The following is an 18,778-nucleotide window of genomic DNA, read 5'->3' on the forward strand; positions in this document are numbered from 1 at the left end:
TCTTTTTTCATGCAAACTTTTGTGATTCATCTGTCTCGTCTTTTCTGACAAGGCTAGACCCTTGGGGAGGGGCTGTTGATTAGTGGTAGGGAATCTGCTTTGCATGCAGAAGGTCCCAGGTTCAATCCCTAGAATCTCCAGTCAGCAGTAGATGATGTGAAAGGTAGTAGATGATGTGAAAGACCTCGCCTGCATCTCTGGAGAGCTGCTGCCAATCTGAGAAAACTCTACTGACATTGATAAACCAGCGGTTTGATTCAATATATGGCAATTTCATGTGTTCATGTGTCCACATGGAAAACATGGCCAAATCTGTGGATAATTCAAGCCAGAGATTGGAGCCATGAACCGGTAAAACAGATTTTTCTACAAACCAGAAAAAAAACACTGAAACCTATATATACACATACACAAACATTGAGGGGTTAACCCCTCTCTGAAATAACAGCAGCATCTGCAACGTTAAGAAATGAATGCCCTCTGCAGTCATGGGGGTGGGGTTACTAGGCAACCACAACAGTATTGCCTTGGTTCCTGTCAGTAATAGGTAGAGACAGGGGCCAGGGCTCTTTCCAGGGACATTATGGCCTTTGAGGGAAGACTCATCAGAGCCAAGCCTGGCAGCAACCACCAAATGACTTGCTATCAGATCACTTGCATGATCAAGACCGCGGCACAAAAGCCATGGCAGATATAGCTGGGTCAGTGTGGTGTAGTGAAGAGTGCAGGACTAGTATCTGAGAGACCCAAGTTCAAATCCCCAGTTGTGCCATGTAAGCTCACTGGGTGACCTTGAGTCAGTCACACTCTCGGCCTAACCTAACTCACAGGGTCATTGCGAAGACTAAGCGGAAGAGAGGAGAATGAAGTAAGCCACCTTGGGTCCCCATTGGGGAGAAAAGCAGGGTATAAATGAAATAAATAAAAATACATACTGCCTTTCTGCTCTTACAAGGGCTGCCAAGACAGCTAACAATTTAAAACATACATAATAAGATTACATTATATTATTAAAATCAATTTTCCCTCTCAAACATACATCATTACAGCAATATTTAAAAGAGTTTTTAAAAAAGTTAAAATACATACAAAACATTAGTTAGAAAAGAGGAACCATTAGTTGGCATCATGCAACTGGCCTATAGGTTTCCCTGGCAGAGGCTGCCAGGGGGAGGGGAGGAGGAAAAGCTGAATCAGGAGGGTTGATAAATGTAGGTTGGATGCAAAGTTCCCTCTAAGCTATGGAGCCCTGTGAGCAAAAATTCTACTTTGTGAGCTATTGGCATTAAAGTTGTGAGCAGGAGATTTGGCTGCTGCATAAATTAGTTTGTTCTGGAGCCATCCTTCCTGAGCTAAGACAAAAATGTGTGAGCCAGAGGCTAAAAAACTGTGAGCTAGTTCACACTAACTCAGCTTAGAGGGAACACTGGTTGGATGGTGGGTGGAAAGGAAAAGATGCAAGAAAGGAGGAGCGGAGAGGCGCGGGGGGGGGCTTTCAAGGAAAGGAAACAGGAAATAGTGGGGAATGAGACAATGCCCTCAGCCTATCAGGTAAATATTGCAAGAAACCCTATTGAGGAGAGGACCATTTGGTTTGTTTCTGGGACTAGTCCTGTGCCACGAACTTCATGTGTGCGATATTCATTCAACAGGTGAAGCTTTCCACACCAGTGCATATGCAGGCCAGGAAAACCATCTTGAATTTCTGCTTCTCATGCGGCTGTTAAACTTCGCCAGAGGTTAAAAAAAAAAAAAAGTTGGCAATGCCAGCTTCTTGAAAAACAGGGAAGGGCGACCGAACGGACTGAGAAATACGGGCTAGAAGGCGTAACGAAGCCGCAGGGGCACGAAGGGGCTTGACCGCACACACACTTCACAAGCCGGGCAGAGTCATAAGCGAAGCGACCCCTGGTTGCAGAACGCCGCCAGAGCCGGCCCAGCCCCTCCGCACTGCGCGCCGCGCCGCCCAGCTCCCCACCCCTCCTCGCGTTAAGAAGCCAATGGGCGCGGAGGATGTTAGTGTTGGGGAGGTGGCCATGTTGCTATAGCAGCGTTCACACTTGCCTGGGCGGCCGGGAGTAGGAGCCTGAGGGTCGCCTTTGCAAGCCATGGAGGGGCTGGACGGTAAGGGTGCGGAGGGAGGGAGGCTGGCAGGCGGCGGGCCCGCTATGGAAGAAAGGCGTCGGATAGACGCAGCTTAGCTCGGGAGACAAGGCGGGTCGGCCGAGCCTTTGTTTCTAGATTGGAGGCGTGAGGGAGGGGGAGACTGAGGGGCGGTGAGCACGAGAAAAAGTGGGGGAGTCGCGACGAGGTTGAGAGGTTGTATTTTTCCCTGTAGGAAAGGACTGGGTGTAGGAAGCGGGTTGCCTCACACACAGCCCTTACAAAAATGCTACTCTCCATCCCTCTCCCTTTGTTCGGGGGCGGTGTCGGCGTGTGCTGCTTTTGCGGGTTCAGCATCACATACCCTCCTCCCTGTCACTCCCTATTAACAGAATCCGTAGCCAAGAGGCTGGCTGCGCCTCAGACTGTTGAGGGGTGCGGTGTGTGCGTGTTACATGAGTGAAATGGGGCAGATAGTCCAACCACAGGCCCTTTAGTTTTGCTGGACATGTGTCACTGAAGCTAGATGCAGAACGTTTTTTAAAATTCAGTTTCCTAAACCTGATTAGATTTTAAGGGTGTTTTCACGAGTGATGCTAGGATTATTTATTTATTATGTCTGGAATGCATCGCTATGTGCCTACTGGATGGGAAAGGATGAGAGAACCATTTTTAAAGCAACTGTTCTAGCCAGTGTAGGTTTTATATTTCAATTACAGAAGTGGAAAATGCAAAGGAAAGCAAGCAAGCAAAGGAAAAACGACTTCAGTGTCATTTGTGGGAAAAGGCTGAAACCTTTTAGACTTGGAATGAAACCATGGCTGGCTTAAGATATCCTCCTCCGTGATGGAGTGGGGTTTGGCCAGGCTTGCCTTGGCATGGCAGCATTCTTTCATTCCAGACCAATGACCTTTTATGGCTAACCTTGGCTGCTCAGATTTAGAGTTCTTTGGTTTCTTGTTCTTAGTTCTATATATAAAATTAACGTGTGCTTAATAGTTTACCCTATTTTATTGTCAGTATTTCTGCATTCTTATACACTATGTATATGTACTATAATAAAACTTTGAAATTACAAAAGCTAAACCACGACCTGTGGGGAGGGGGATAAAATTACTCTTGTGTACTTTTAGAATTACTGGAGTTGTTGGAGAGCTGCTTAAACCCCTTATTGAAGTTAGTGTACACTGAAGGATTGGAGTCAGTGTCCTTTAAATTACAGAAGTGCTTCTGCAAGTAACTTCTTGTTTAAAACTATATGAAAATAATTTGTATACATGTCTACAAAGACAAGAGTTCCTGGATTCTGCTCATTTAGATCTGTCGTGAAAATAAAAATGTACATGATTTTTATAAAATAGTATTAATATTTGCCTAGGAACAAAAGCAAGAAAAGTAATGACTGATAGTTAACAACTATTAAGTAGGCTGTGTCTCAGTGGCATGCTGCCTACGTTATATCTTGTAGTCCAACTATTAAGTTACAGGTGCTCTTGTGAAGGGTTGAACATGAAGAATTAGTCTTCAGTTGCCAATCTGTATAATGGCAATAATGTAAATAATAAGATTCTAGTAAAGTTTTAAAAATATTTTTAAAGATACTTTATAATAATCAGACTTCAAAAAATTAATCCAGGTTGAAGTATTTGACTTTCAATAGCAACAGTATGTCTGCCAGTCTGGTTTTGAAGCCTTCTGTTAGTAGTATATTGAGCTAGTACACTGCAAAAACATTGTCCTTGTTGGCAATTAGCAAATATACATCCTGCCCCTCAATTTTGACTTGTATTTTTTACTTCCTTTGTGTGGTTCTTGGTGTTACATGAAGAAAATGTTATGACATTTAGATTTTTACAATGCTAATGATCTCCATCCTATTGCCTGTTTGAATAATTTCAGACTAATAGATTCCTCAAAAGTCTTATAGAAGTTTTGTGTTTATACTCAACAGGCAAGGTAAGACCCAAGACGCTTAGACTGCTATAAATCTCAAGACAAGTTTAGTCTTGAACAAAGGTAGAACTGATTTTGATGGGTCATCTGGTATAAAGCCTCTTGAGTACTTTTCAGTGACTATCAGTGCAGTTCTTGTAGAGTTACTCCAGTTTAAGGCCATTGAATTCAGTGGGCTTAGACTGGAGTACTTGTAGAGTAACTCCAGTTTAAGGCTATTGAAATCAGTGAGCTTAGACTGGAGTAAATCTGCATAAGACTGTACTATAAATGTATTTTTACTTTGAATGCTTCATGGAAAAACGTGATTTTTTTCTTTGAACTTTGTATAGTCAGATTATGCCCCATCTATACAGAGGGTAATATGCAGAATGTGGTATTCTCTTTCAAGTTTGTTTGCAGCTATTCCAAAAATTTATTCATGGTTATTTTGATACCAGCTTATGCAGGAAGTCAAAGCTATATATCAGTGATGGCAAACCTTTTAGGGACTGAGTGCCCAAACTGTGACCCAAAACCCACTTATTTATCTCAAAGTGCCAGCACGGCAATTTAACCTGAATACTGAGGTTTTACTTTAGAAAAAACAACTCATACATTAATTTAAGATGATCCAAACAAAGTAAGGAAAGCAATCCCAAATGCTTTCATTTACTTAAAATTATTTGGCAGAGAATTCGACACTTCAATGATGGTCTGGGCCTGCCTAGGGTGATGGCACACGTGCCTACAGAGAGGGCTCTGAGTGTCACCTCTGGCACCCGTGCCATAGGTTCGCCACCACTGCTATATATCTTTCTCCCTAAACTGGAACAAAAGCTAAACTATTATTTCAAAGTCTGAGTTGAACCCAACCTTAATAAAAATTATAGACTATGAATTAGAATATGTGTTTCATAATAATTTGAAGGGCTGTCATTTGGAGTAGGGCAAGGAGCTGTTCCAGTTGGCAGCAGAGGATAGGACCCGAAGCAATGGGTTTAAATTACATGCAGAAAGGTATTGGCTGGATATTAGGAAAAACTTTTTCATGGTCAGAGTGGTTCAAAGATGGAATCAGCTGCCTAGGGAGGTGGTTAGCTCCCCTTCACTGACAGCTTTCAAGAAGAGGCTGGATGAATATTTGTCAGAGATACTTTAGGCTGGTCCTGCATTGGGCAGGGGGTTGGACTAGATGGTCTATATGGCCCCTTCCAACTCTGTGATTCTATAATAAACGCTGTGATAGAAAACCTATGAATTATGAGTGCAATATTTGAACCCCATGCACTCAGGAATTCAGCCCATGTGTTTGCAAATCACTTGCCATCAAGCAGAACTTTGATATCAGGTCAATGCAGAACAGCCTAACATCATTCAGACTTCAGCTGTGTTACATGCACAAAGCAAGAACTTAAGGATCATAACACATACAGCCTAGCCCAGCTGCAGGTTTCAAATTATTTCTAATTCACACACACACACAATTATTTTACAAGTGGGAAATACTGATGATCCCTCCTTCAAAAAGAGTTAGTAGCCATGCCACTGTAAAGCCTTATTTTATATTGATCTTAAAAGATTAATTTGTTCAACTGTTGTTTGTACTACTTTGTTGCTGTAAGGGTTGCTTGGTGCCTAGGCAAATAATGTCTCTGCTCACTTGAATAGACAATGTGGGTCCATTCACTGTGGCTGTGATCTAGGATCTAGAATAGACTGCTTATATGAAAAGGAGGGAAATGCCCCAGAAATCTTCAAAATAAGTATGGTACAAATCAGTGGAATTCCTGAGTGTATGTGTTAAAGCTGCATCATTTTCTGAACCAAGGCAGCAGTACAGTAGAACTCTGTTTTAGGAGTCAACTGTAAAAAAAAAATCATTTTGCCTATGTAGTATTTTCTTAGGATGTTGCTCAGCTTGACCTTTTATATTAGTGAAACTGTAAAATCAACAATTTTGGAACCTATACTGAGAGATGTGAAGGCTCGGGAAAAATACTTGAAGAATTCAGAAGAAAAACTTGTTTTTCTTCTAATTTTGCTAAGGGTTGTTTACTGCCATTGGCCTTTTGCTGCCCCTCTCCAACAGGGTACCCTCCCCCGCACGTACCAACGTTTCAGAGTGAGCTCAACCTGGTTGCCTGTTTGGGGTCCATGCAGGAAAATTTTTTTTGCTCTCTGGCACAACTGGCTACAAGCTATCGTGGTGGGTGTCAACTGCTTTGCTCTGAAGATTGTCGGAATAGACCTGTCCAGGCACTATGTGGGCCAGCAGCCCAAGGTTTCAGATTCGTGTATGGCAGTTGATTGGTATTAATAAAGCTTAGGTGAGCACCCCGAGATGCATCAGTAATAAGCTGAAGGGGCAATATGGTGTCTTCCTGAAGTTGGAACAGGAACTTCTTGAGGGGTGCTATTATCTTTAACCCAAAGACCTTGCAGCTAGAGAGAAGGGACCAGACACACTTCTCTCAAGCATCAGCTTGGCAACGAGGAGCCTTGGGTGATATACAACTTGACTGCTCAGGGCTTGAAGCTGGAGGGCCTTGCCCAGAATACAGGGATACAGGGAAGGCTTGACTCTTCTATATCCCATCAGTTGCCTGCACTGTGATGGTCTGAGTTTTGCCCTTGGATGTTGCAAGTCCTTATGTTGCTGTAAAATAAATAAAGTTGTCCCTTTATTATTTCAGATACGTGTATCAGCTGCCTGCAGTGCAGTAATCTTCAACATTTCCAAGCCCATGATTTGCCTTTAATCGTCAGGCAGCCCTGTAAGACCCACTGACCTGCAAACACGAATAGAAGTGGGCCCCACTCTACAAGTGTGTGCAGAACATCAGAGAACTGGCTGGCACAGAGTGTGGGGGTCAGGCCAGGCTGTGCAATGTGGGGGAGAGGGAGTCTCTGAACCTGTGTGTGCTAAAATGAAATTCTCCACTGCTGAGTGTTTTTGCTTTGTCATGCTGCTTCTCTCAGGCATGCAAAGAGGAGAAGGCAGTGTGGTGTCCTTGCTTTCTGTACATATATGCCTAGCAGGAGATCCTTCCAAATCCCAGGAAAAATATGGCAACTCTTTAATGGTTCGTGATGCAGCAGATAAGGATTCATGACCCATAAGCTAAAAACCACTGCAGAAATGTGTATGGTGATAGGACACTATCGAATAACAGTGTTACCAAGTTTAACTTGCTGTCCAAATATGCTACTAGTCCTGTTATGACTGTATGAAACTGTGTCTAACTAACACATTTGCTTTTGTTTACTACAAAAAGTATTTGTTTTCTATTTTGTTTTTTTTAACTGCCTCTCATAGCACAGAGAAAGATACAGGTGCTAATGGTACAGCAGTTTTCAGCTCTTGCTCTCTCTTCAGTATTTGCAGTTATTGTAGAAAATTAAGGTATTTATACATTTGAATGAATGAATGAATGAATTTTATTTCTCTCTTCAGTATTTGCAGTTATTGTGGAAAATTAAGGTAGAATAACATTTGAATTTTGTAACTGTACAAATAGTTCATTTTATATGCTAAGTTACAGCTTGTGTAAATTATGCACTTTATATTGCTAACACAATAAAATAGATGAACACTTAATAAGAGAGTAAGAACTGAATAGAGAAATAAAATACACCTCCCAAATGCAGAAATTTGTCGAAGTCTTGCAATGGTAACATTAATGGTGCAGTAGGTCTGTTATGTAAGGCATTGCTTAGCTTGACAGGGATTTCACAATGATATAAGGCCACATTTATGCAATATTAATGTTAATCATCCCTACACAAATAGATGCCAAATTTTATTGGAAATGTGGACTGCATAACCATATAGATAAGAACCAACAATATGACTGCTTCCACCCAATCAGCATATCCATTCAGGGTTCCATCTCACTAAGCAGCTTAGGGAAAGGGAGTGAGAGTCCAAAAAGACAGAAAGTTACAATACTAGGAATTATAATACACACTGAGCAAATGGAACACACCTCTTTGAAGACAATAATAGCACCCATCAAACCACAACCATCATCCTTTAGTATGGGATTCCTGATCTACATTAAAGAGTACAGCAGTGGTTCAGAAGAATGAGCAGTAATCACAGTACTAAATGTAGTCAAAGCACAGTCTGAGCTCACACAAACATAGGATTGTGCATTGTACAACAGTGCACAGATGCATATACACAAAAGCAGTATCTACAGTGCAAAAAGAATCAAACTGAAAAGAGAATTCATACAACAATGGAAAAGAAAGGCAGCTGCATATTTTCATTCTCAGATTTTTATAGAAGATTGCTGTCTAACACTTCTGGATGCATACCACTGGGGATTTCCACTCTGCATATGTAAAAGTGGCACAAGGGAAAATCCTGTAAAGGTAAGGGAAGGGGGAAGCCATGCATTTCATTATTACTGTTCCCTAATAAGGATCAGTAACCATCAGGCACTTACATTTGTGTTGATCTTTTTATCAGATTTTCAGCCAACTGACATTGAGCAGATGAACTAGATGCCAAGAAATATTACAAGAGACATACCTCCAGCCATCTCCCAGAAGCTGATCTATTTGGAGAGCACACCAAGTGAGCGTATATGTGCTGTGTGGGGAAGGGGAGTGGTACATGGGCTGAGCATTGTGGTGAAGAGAATAGTATACTGGTTGAAATATTCACACACAAACGTTGGCTCTGCACTTTGCCATATTCCAACTATAAGCCAGTGGCCAGCATAATTAACCTGTATCCTGTCTCTCTCCACAGGAAGGCATTCATTTGGTGTTTGAGTTGAAATATGCAGTTCATCCAGAGCCTAAATACGAGTACAGCAGAAGACTACAGATTCTGTGTGTTGCTGGAACAGCTTACCACTTACAGTATTCAATAAATTCCTTGAGAAATGCAGCTGTTTCTCTCACCATGGTAGTTTAGATTAAAGCTCCTTGAGGCAGGGATCTGTCTCTTCTACTAACATTATTTCATAAAACAGTATGTACATTGATGGCAGTATGGTATGTACATTATTTGTATAGTAATGTAAATAATGATACTTCTGTATTCTTCTCTGCCTCCCTCCACTGAACTCCATCCTTGGAACACATATTTGATGAATTCACAAAGGTGCACTCTGAATTGGGGACTTCAGTGCTCTATCAGGAATGATTTACTCTTGAGTCCAAGCTAGATGCAGAGAGTTTCATGACTGGACCTTCCTGGATTAGAGTAACTCTCTAAGCCCTGCATGATTTTGCCAATAGAAACCAAGCTCCTTCTCTTCTGTGGTTACCCTTAGAAAGAAAGAAAATTCCTTTCAAGGCTAATAATAGGGACCGGAAGTTTCAATGGGTGATCATTTCTGATGGTTAAGGAGTTACCCCTGTTCTGCATTCAAAGTAGGGTCTTGTATGACTGCTCTTTCTATTAAAAATATTTCTCAGCATCTCATCTAGTTAGATCCTCAGTGACAGAGAATCGATGCTGAATATATGCTGTGCAGACTTAAAGAGAAACATACTCCTTAAGCATCTACCAAAAATAAACCATCCACTTGCAAGCATATAACACAGGAAAAGGTGGGACAAAGGGAGGTCGTGGAAAGCTGGACAAAATGGCTGGAGTAAATTAGGACCATGACTGGACCTTCCTGGATTTTTTAAAAGTCACACGGCACCCTTATTTGGATTGAGGAAGTGTGGAGTAACTCTCTAAGCCCTGCATGATTTTGCCAATAGAAACCAAGCTCCTTCTCTTCTGTGGTTACCCTTAGAAAGAAAAAAAAATCCTTTCAAGGCTAATAATAGGGACCGGAAGTTTCAATGGGTGATCATTTCTGATGGTTAAGGAGTTATCCCTGTTCTGCATTCAAATTGGGGTCTTGTATGACTGCTCTTTCTATTAAAAATATTTCTCAGCATCTCATCTAGTTAGATCCTCAGTGACAGAGAATCTATGCTGAATATATGCTGTGCAGACTTAAAGAGAAACATACTCCTTAAGCATCCACCTAAAATAAACCATCAAAGGGAGGTCGTGGAATGCTGGACAAAATGGCTGGAGTAAATTAGGAGGGATATTGGGCAACCAGGTAAGGAAGTGAGAAGCTGGTTTGTATTGATTGAAATATTCAGTGTAGCCTAGTATTGACACAGCTGTCCAGGATTTCAGCAAGAGGCTTTCTCAGTCCATCTTGGAGTCTTTGGAAATATCTGGGATTAATCTTGTGATTTAAGGCAAGCATAGTGTATGCTCTACCACTTAGCCGTGGCTGTGACCTTTTCAGATGTGATCAGAGAGCTATACGTAGAACTGGTGGAAGCAGGGAAGATTGTATTTCACAGGCTAGGTCCTCTGACATATCCATATGAGGTTACTATGAACATCCTGGATTTCAGTTTTAATTCAGTTTCTAGAACAAAAGTACATTGTAGGTATCAAAATCTAATACAGATGACATTTAATACAGAATTTTCTCAGGTGAATTGGATGGGTGCTTAGTTCTGCCATTACTCTGATTACTGAAGTGAATTTCTTGCATCTCTTCCATGTTTGTCTCCAGTTCAGAATAGTTATTTAAAGGACTAAATAAGAAAATTAAGTTTTGAGCTATATAAAACATATTAGTAAAGGTAAAGGTTTCCCTTGCTCGAGGTTTAATGTTGCACTTAGAATAGGAAGTTACAACCTTCCTAGAACGGAGATGGAATTCAGACATTCTACTTCATATTGAACTCCAGAATATTACCCTGCAGTAATTGAATGTTACAAAGGCAATTGTTACTATTGTTTCAGCTCTTGGAGGAGTAGACAAGGATAACATTTCCCCTGCACACCTTGCACAGTTGGTGGTAGAGCCATCTGAGAATGACATCACTTCCATTTAACCATCTATCTGTGTTGGCATTATACTGCTGGTTAAATATAAATTATTAGTCATTGGAACAAGTACACCCATGACTCCTGGTTTGACTTTAAAAACATGCTAGTTTTTAGTGGCCAAAAATAATTTGAAATGCTCATCTTAAAAAGATGGTAGGATAACCGGAAGGGTTATTTAAATCCTGTTGAAACATAGGTAATTGGAATAAAGCTTGTGGCAGCAATCCCTTAAGGAGTTTTGCTTCTGATTATTGCTGTTCTAATGTCTTGGCTCATTTTACTTTACTCCCTAGAGACATGATACTCTGCATGTTATTAACATGTTTTAAGAGGTAAATGTAAAGCTGAGTTTACTGTGAGGAACATGGGGGTGTTGCCAGCCCCCATGAAAGCAGGGGTTCTCTGCTGCCAGGCTCCACCCCCCACTGCTGATCAGCTGGCTGGCAGGGGGGACTTACCTGGAGAAAGGTCATGTCACTGGCATTGCGCAGGAATTGACATCATCATGGCAGCAACATCCAGAACATAGTCTGGTATTTGGGCAAAAACTCTGTGCTAGAGGCCAATTTTAGTACAAAGTTGTTGCCCAGGTACCATAGTGCTGCAATGATGTTGTAGTGTGATGATGTCACTAACTCTGCAATGCTGATGATGTGGCCTGGGCCTTCCTCTTTCTCTCTTTTTTTTTTTAAATCCCCGAAGGGATATTTTTTTAGTTTGCAAGTGCTACAAAAACTACAAAGAAATGTTAGGGAGGAAAAAAAAATGCTTTTGAGAGCATTTTTTAAAAAATATTTCACTTTAATAAAGTACCAGATTTTTTTTAGTATATCTGACTGGTTTAACTTAAGGGAGGGTAAAAGCAATATTTTTAATTGACTAGTAAATGATAAAGACTTTTCCGGTGTTGCTGCTTTCTGTTTGGTTGCAAAAAGCATTCAGACCAGGCAAACACAATTGCTAGATTTTTGCTGTGTGAGAGAGAGGGTGCAAGGTACATGACATTAGGTGTTGAGTGTACAAGTTTGGGATGAATAATAAGGTCTACACTCTTATTTGGTACTAAAAATAGCACCAGAAAAGAATCTTTCTCCTTGTCTGCCCCCTGATTTGTTCATTTCTTTTCTCTGACTGGTGAGATTACAAGCTTGAACAATGCTTTTCTGTTGGTCTCGTCTCCTGTTTCTGTTATGTTTTCTTTTCCATGTTAAACCATGGAACACCGTAGCATCTTAGAGACCAACAAGATGTAGGATATAAGCTTGCAAGGGTCCAAGCTCACTTCGTCAGATGTGCATCTTGTTGGTCTCTGCTACTGGTCTTGAATCTAGCTGTTCCGCTGTAGACCAGCACAGCTACCCTCTGAAACAGCTATACTCTTTTGATGCTCAAAAACATCTTTGTTTCCAAGTACAGTTGGCTAAGCTCCAACTTTGAGGGGGGAAGGTGATGTTTTTTGCTGCAGCTCAGGACCAAGTGTCAGGAGGTCAGAGAAGAATGTGGGGAAAGTAGTGCTGTTGTAGTCATGGTTAGTTGGGACTTTGGAGAAAGCAACATGATCAGCTTTCCCAACTGCCAAAGTTGCTGTTCTAATGTCTTGGCTCATTTTACTTTACTCCCTAGAGACATGATACTCTGCATGTTATTAACATGTTTTAAGAGGTAAATGTAAAGCTTAGTTTACTGTGAGGAACATGGGGGTGTTGCCAGCCCCCCCCCCCCCATGAAAGCAGGGGTTCTCTGCTGCCAGGCTCCACCCCCCACTGCTGATCAGCTGGCTGGCAGGGGGGACTTACCAGGAGAAAGGCCATGTCACTGGCATTGCACAGGAATTTACATCATCATGCCAGCAACATCCAGAACATAGTCTGGTATTTGGGCAAAAACTCTGTGGTAGAGGCCAATTTTAGTATAAAGTTGTTGCCCAGGTACCATAGTGCTGCAGTGATGTTGTAGTGTGATGATGTCACTAACTGTGCGATGCTGATGATGTGGCCTGGGCCTTCCTCTTTCTCCTGGTAAGTCCTCCCCATCCACTGTCAGTTGCCAGGAGGGACCTGGCAACCCTAATGAGTCTAGCAAAAAAAAAAATGCTTTTGAGAGCATTTAAAAAAAATATTTCACTTTAATGAAGTACCAGATTTTTCTAGTATATCTGACTGGTTTAACTAAAGGGGAGGGTAAAAGCAATATTTTTAATTGACTAGTAAATGATAAAGACTTTTCCGGTGTTGCTGCTTTCTGTTTGGTTGCAAAAAGCATTCAGACCAGGCAAACACAATTGCTAGATTTTTGCTGTGTGAGAGAGAGGGTGCAAGGCACATGACATTAGGTGTTGAGTGTACAAGTTTGGGATGAATAATAAGGTCTACACTCTTATTTGGTACTAAAAATAGCACCAGAAAAGAATCTTTCTCCTTGTCTGCCCCCTGATTTGTTCATTTCTTTTCTCTGACTGGTGAGATTACAAGCTTGAACAATGTTTTTCTGTTGGTCTCGTCTCCTGTTTCTGTTATGTTTTCTTTTCCATGTTAAACCATGGAACACCGTAGCATCTTAGAGACCAACAAGATGTAGGATATAAGCTTGCAAGGGTCCAAGCTCACTTCGTCAGATGTGCATCTTGTTGGTCTCTGCTACTGGTCTTGAATCTAGCTGTTCCGCTGTAGACCAGCACAGCTACCCTCTGAAACAGCTATACTCTTTTGATGCTCAAAAACATCTTTGTTTCCAAGTACAGTTGGCTAAGCTCCAACTTTGAGGGGGGAAGGTGATGTTTTTTGCTGCAGCTCAGGACCAAGTGTCAGGAGGTCAGAGAAGAATGTGGGGAAAGTAGTGCTGTCGTAGTCATGGTTAGTTGGGACTTTGGAGAAAGCAACATGATCAGCTTTCCCAACTGCCAAAGAGGAGATGAGTAGAAGAACAGAGAAGTAAGACCAGGCAGCTCTCCAACCCAGGGTAGCCTCAGCCTGCCTGTTCCAGCATTACCTTGTGCTACTGTTTCCGCTATTGCTATTTTGCCTTGTCGAATATACATCTAATATATGTATCAGTATATTTTGAGTAAGGAGTTCATATTTGTACTGTACATCTACATGCAGCTGCTGGTGTGACCTTGGTCAGTTACAAGTTCTCTCATGAGTGGTTCTCAAAAGAGCTCCCTCAACCCCACCTACCTCACAGGGTGTCTGTTGTGGGGAGGGGAAGGGAAAGGAGATTGTAAGCCACTCTGAGACTCCTTTGGGTAGTGAAGGGCAGGGTGTAAATCCAATCGCTTCTCTTCTACTGGGTCCTGAGGTTTGGAAGTGACTCCTAGATTTGGACTAGATTTTCTCAGGCCTGTGTTAAACTGTAGTTACTGTAGTTGAAAACAATTTAAGGGATAGTGGAAGATAGGCCATTAATTGTGAGCGTACTGGACGAGTACTTCTGTGATGCCAGTTGTAGAGTAAGATTCTACTGTGTAATCAGTTGGTGACCAAGGAAGGCATACTGAAAGGGACTGCTGCCTGGTATAATAGTTTAAAATGTTCTTTGGCTTGCTTCAGGTATACAGGTCAGGCCTGGCCAGAGGCACAAGCCCATGGCTCTTAGCCCCAGCTCATGGCCTTGGACGAGCAGGCCCACTGAATCCCGGGCTGACCCAAGATATAGCTATTTATTTTTGCTTATTTACATCGTACATTTTTCTGTTATTAGTAATTTTTGTACTGTTGTAAGCCTCCTTAGATCTCGGGGGGGGGGGGGGAGCCCAAATAACTTAGTTTCTACTGAAGACACTTAAGCTAGAGGGAAGTATTGTTGATATTATTATAGAAACTATAAAGAGAACTAAAGCATTGCTTTAGGGTATGCACTGACCTAAAGTGAAACTAGACTATTTTCTAAGACTATTGTTTCAGATAGCTGGAGTTTAGAATTTTCCTGCTATATCCTTGAATTAGAAAGTAAAGATATCTGCTGGCAAAAGTAATTGTTCAGATTTTCTGTTCAAGAGCATGCATCTTTTATCAGTAATGGGGAAAGTATTGGAAGAAGAACAGGACTGTCTCTCCACCCACACCCAACCTCCTGCCCAATTATTTGGAAGAAGAACAAGACACCCCCCCATTGTTCAACTGAAATACAGAGGGGAATAAAAAACTATTCTGTTTCCAACAAGATTATTTGTTTTGGGCAAATACAATTGCAGTCAGCTGGGCATCTGCAAAGAGCAATAGTGGAAGGATAGGAACACTGAAAGGAAATATAGTTCTGCTGTGGTTCCAACAATGGGCACCAATTGTTGTGTATTCTACAATACTATCTATTACCATTTTTCCATGAGCACATAACAAGTGCCTCTAGATCAGCTGAGAGTCATTAGGATTCATTAGGCTTTTGAAGAAATCATGTTTCTTATTTCTTCAGTGTTAATACTATGAAGCATCAAAATTAACCAACTAGGTAGGCAAACTAAGCAGTTCCATTGATCATACAGTAGGATACTAGGAAGTATGTCTTTCAGGGGTAAAAATCCAAGATGTCTGCTTAGTTATTTTGAAGGGTGGGTACAGACTACTTAGCATTATCTCGTGGCCTCATTTAACCTTTTACTTGTGTTTAATATAACAGATTTTTTCCCCATAAAATTCTTTTTCAGGTTAATTTTCTTTGTTTCACACTGTGCTAGTAGTGGCTTCATCTGAGGAGGCTTCCTTTCTTGAGTTAGAATTTCTTCCTGACACTTTCCTATATGAGCCTGTTCTCATTCACCAGGACTTGGCTGATTTCTATCTTGGGTGGGTCTGTCTGGGGTTTTTTGTTTTCTTAGAATTCTTATACTTCACCATTTTGTAAACTTAAACTACCTGTGGCCTCATATTTCATCATGAGTCTGTTCTCTTACATGTTGCTGGTCTCATTTAAATCTATCCAGTTGAGCAATACTTGCAAGATTCCTAGCAACACTAGGTGTTTCGTTGGTAGGCTGAAGTTTACCTTCTGTCTTTCAATGCCTTAGGTCATCTGGTGAGGCTCTGTTCCACGTTCCTCCTACGTTCCTTCCGAGCCGGCCTCTGCTGGGAGGACGGGGTAGAAATTTAATTTAATTTTAATAAATCTTAATAGATTTGAAAGGGCATGGAACAGAACCATTCAGTGATGTTGCTTTAATACTTCATTATATACCTTTTGCCAGCAACTTAAATTTGAATAGAGCTTGATGAGCTACTTTCTTGCCGTTTGTTTGGTCTGGTGGCCCACCATATGATACTTCCCCTCCATCCCAAGTACAGAACAAACTTTATTGTTTGGCACATAGGGGAATGGAGCTTGCCAATTTTTACTGAAGCTTATTGGTGTGACCCAGCCACTACCCAGATGAATCTGCTGAGACCAAACCCCTTGCCATGGTGGCCCCTGTAGTTATCTGCAGCAGGAAGACAAGTGGACCATATGCCCAGGAGCCCTCTGGCAGACCTCTGGCAGACCTGAACTTCAACAGCGGAAGAGAGGCTGAAAGTACACATGGAGCACAGGGACAAATAAGGCACCCCCCAGGTTGTCTTATGAGTAGGGGAAGACTTGAGCATTCTCTTCCCATGCACCAAATGGACCCCACACATTGCTGGGAGGCATAGGCTCCCAAAATATACCACCTTACCTTGCTTGAGATGTACCTTGGGAAAATGTGAATTGTGTAAAGTGTCAGTTAATGTATATGAATGCAATATTTGGACATTCACTTGCAGACAAAGTTTTGTGTTGGCTATATAGTTAATTTCCTAAGCACTTAATTTCCTAAGGATATTAAAAAGATCTGAATACTGAGAAGATAAATCTGTTCTCTTGAACATAGGAATAGATGATCATATAATATGGTTTTGGTCTAGATAAAAATGTCATTGAAAGCTTTGTACTCCAAAATTAACCTATGAATCAGGATTAGAATTGTAAGTTTTGAAAACAGATGTAGTAATTCTGGATGTATTCGAGACTAATATTTTGGGTACACTGGGAGATTGCTTCTTGAAATGGCCATTGTTGTTCTTTTCTGTCCCAAGATGTAGGAAATTTTATCCTTCAACTCCAAACAATGTTTACAAAACAGTGCAGTTATTTTCTTATTATCTTTGTTAGAAACCTATGTAGAGCCATAGAATCTCAGTGCGGGAATCAGGGGCAGGAACCCAACCAGTACGAAGATTCCCAAGGATTGTAGTTCCACAGATTTCTCATAAGTGACTACAGGAAGATAGTCATGCTCTCTCTATAAGTCACTTCATTAATTGCTACTTACAAGAGTTTGTTATACTCATTTATGGGTATATTGAACAAGAATGTAGACTAATGTATCTGGTTAAGTGTTGAATGATAAAATTGTTTTGACATAATATGTGGGATAATTTTGAGTCTGTGTTTCTTTTAAGGTAATGGAAGTACAGTGCAAACTGAAGATTTGTTACCATGCAAGATCTGTGGGAGGACTTTTTTCCCAAATGCACTAGTGAGTAGAAAATTGGTTGACTTCAAGCAAGAGGGAGCATGTTTTTAAAAGTGGAAATTGTTAATACCAAGTTGTTTCTAATTTCTTGCACTCTGCAGAGTCATACATTCAAATGTTGATGCTTTTATTTATTATGAATTTTGTAAGACTTGCTTATTCGGAATAAATTGGGGTGATAAGTTATATGAACAAATATATCAGATTTATTCTGCCAGATTTTCCTTTATCATTTTTATTATTTAATTAATTTGTAGCTTGCTCTCCCAAAGACCAGCTCAAAGCAGGTAACATCTGTTTATAAATATACAATTAAAATGTCCAATATCAAATAATTCAGTCGTCAATAAAATACATTAAAATACATACAATACAATAACAATATTATCAGTTATATAAAATCAAGATGGCATAAACCCAATACGAAGGGAAGATATTTAACCGTGGGGGAGGGGGGGGTCTCATTCTTAATCCGGACTTGCATTTCTTTTTTTTCCCATTAATAGAAAAAACATGTTCCAATTTGCCAAAAAACTGCTACTAGGAAAAGAAAAACATTTGACTCCAGCAGACAGAGAGCAGAGGGAACTGATATTTCCACAGTAAAACCTCTAAAACCACGGGTAGGTATAGGAATGCTGGAATATGACAATATTTGACAGGCATGGATAATGTAGTTACATGCATGTTATGGCTTTGGTGAAAGTTTATTCATATAGTCAGTTATGAAATATATCTTGAACCCGTTTACTGACTGAAAAAAAGATGTTGTTTTTGAAATATGAGACATACATGAGTAAAAAATTAGCCAGCCCGATGTTAAGCATATTTATTCAAAAGTAATTCCCACTGATTTCCATGACCTTTACTTCTTTATTTCCATGACCTTTACTTCTTTTTCAGTATTAAACCTTTAGGATTATTATGTTATATCTGAATTTAAGTAGTGCTTTTTATACTACATGAGACTCTTCAGAAGCACATACTGAAGGGCCTTTTTTCCTTAAATAGCTGCAGCCAAGATCTATTGCAGGGCCATGCGTTACTGTGAGTATTTCATATATTTGATACTTACTGTTGAACCCAGATTCTGTGGCAAAGAAACTTCTGAAATACAGCAAAGAGAAAAAAATAAGCTTCTGTTTGATTCTAAGCAATGTTGCTACTCAGAAGGTTACTTGTCTTTGTGCAAGAAAAGGTTTACAAAACACAAAAGAACTTTGCGTAAACTGAACCCAGTTTTCAGATTGCACAGGAAATGGTTTATGTTTAGATCACTATTGGTCAGAAACCTATTTACTTTTACACCCACAAGGGTTGATTTAGTATGATGGATTATCTAGCTGTTACTAAATAACACCTGACTATGCATCAAATTATGAATG

The 18,778-nt window shown here is 40.6% G+C and overlaps 1 protein-coding gene across 2 annotated transcripts in view; it reads left to right on the top strand.

Annotated features, from left to right (window-relative positions):
- The first annotated feature begins 2,071 nt into the window (after positions 1–2,071).
- The window catches only part of ZC2HC1A (zinc finger, C2HC-type containing 1A), a 32,468-nt gene continuing 15,761 nt past the window's right edge, over positions 2,072–18,778 (top strand). The window contains exons 1-4 of one of the 2 annotated variants that reach the window (XM_015425433.1): positions 2,072–2,124; positions 17,320–17,396; positions 17,900–18,016; positions 18,405–18,440. In XM_015425433.1, coding sequence (XP_015280919.1) covers positions 2,109–2,124; positions 17,320–17,396; positions 17,900–18,016; positions 18,405–18,440 — 246 coding nt within the window. In that variant the 5' untranslated portion in view covers positions 2,072–2,108. The remainder of the gene's footprint in view (positions 2,125–17,319; positions 17,397–17,899; positions 18,017–18,404; positions 18,441–18,778) is intronic. The other variant, XM_015425434.1, reaches the window with a different exon arrangement.

This window comes from Gekko japonicus, unplaced genomic scaffold, assembly GCF_001447785.1.
Source record: "Gekko japonicus isolate JY-2015 unplaced genomic scaffold, Gekko_japonicus_V1.1 scaffold301, whole genome shotgun sequence".
NCBI classification, from domain to species: domain Eukaryota; kingdom Metazoa; phylum Chordata; class Lepidosauria; order Squamata; family Gekkonidae; genus Gekko; species Gekko japonicus.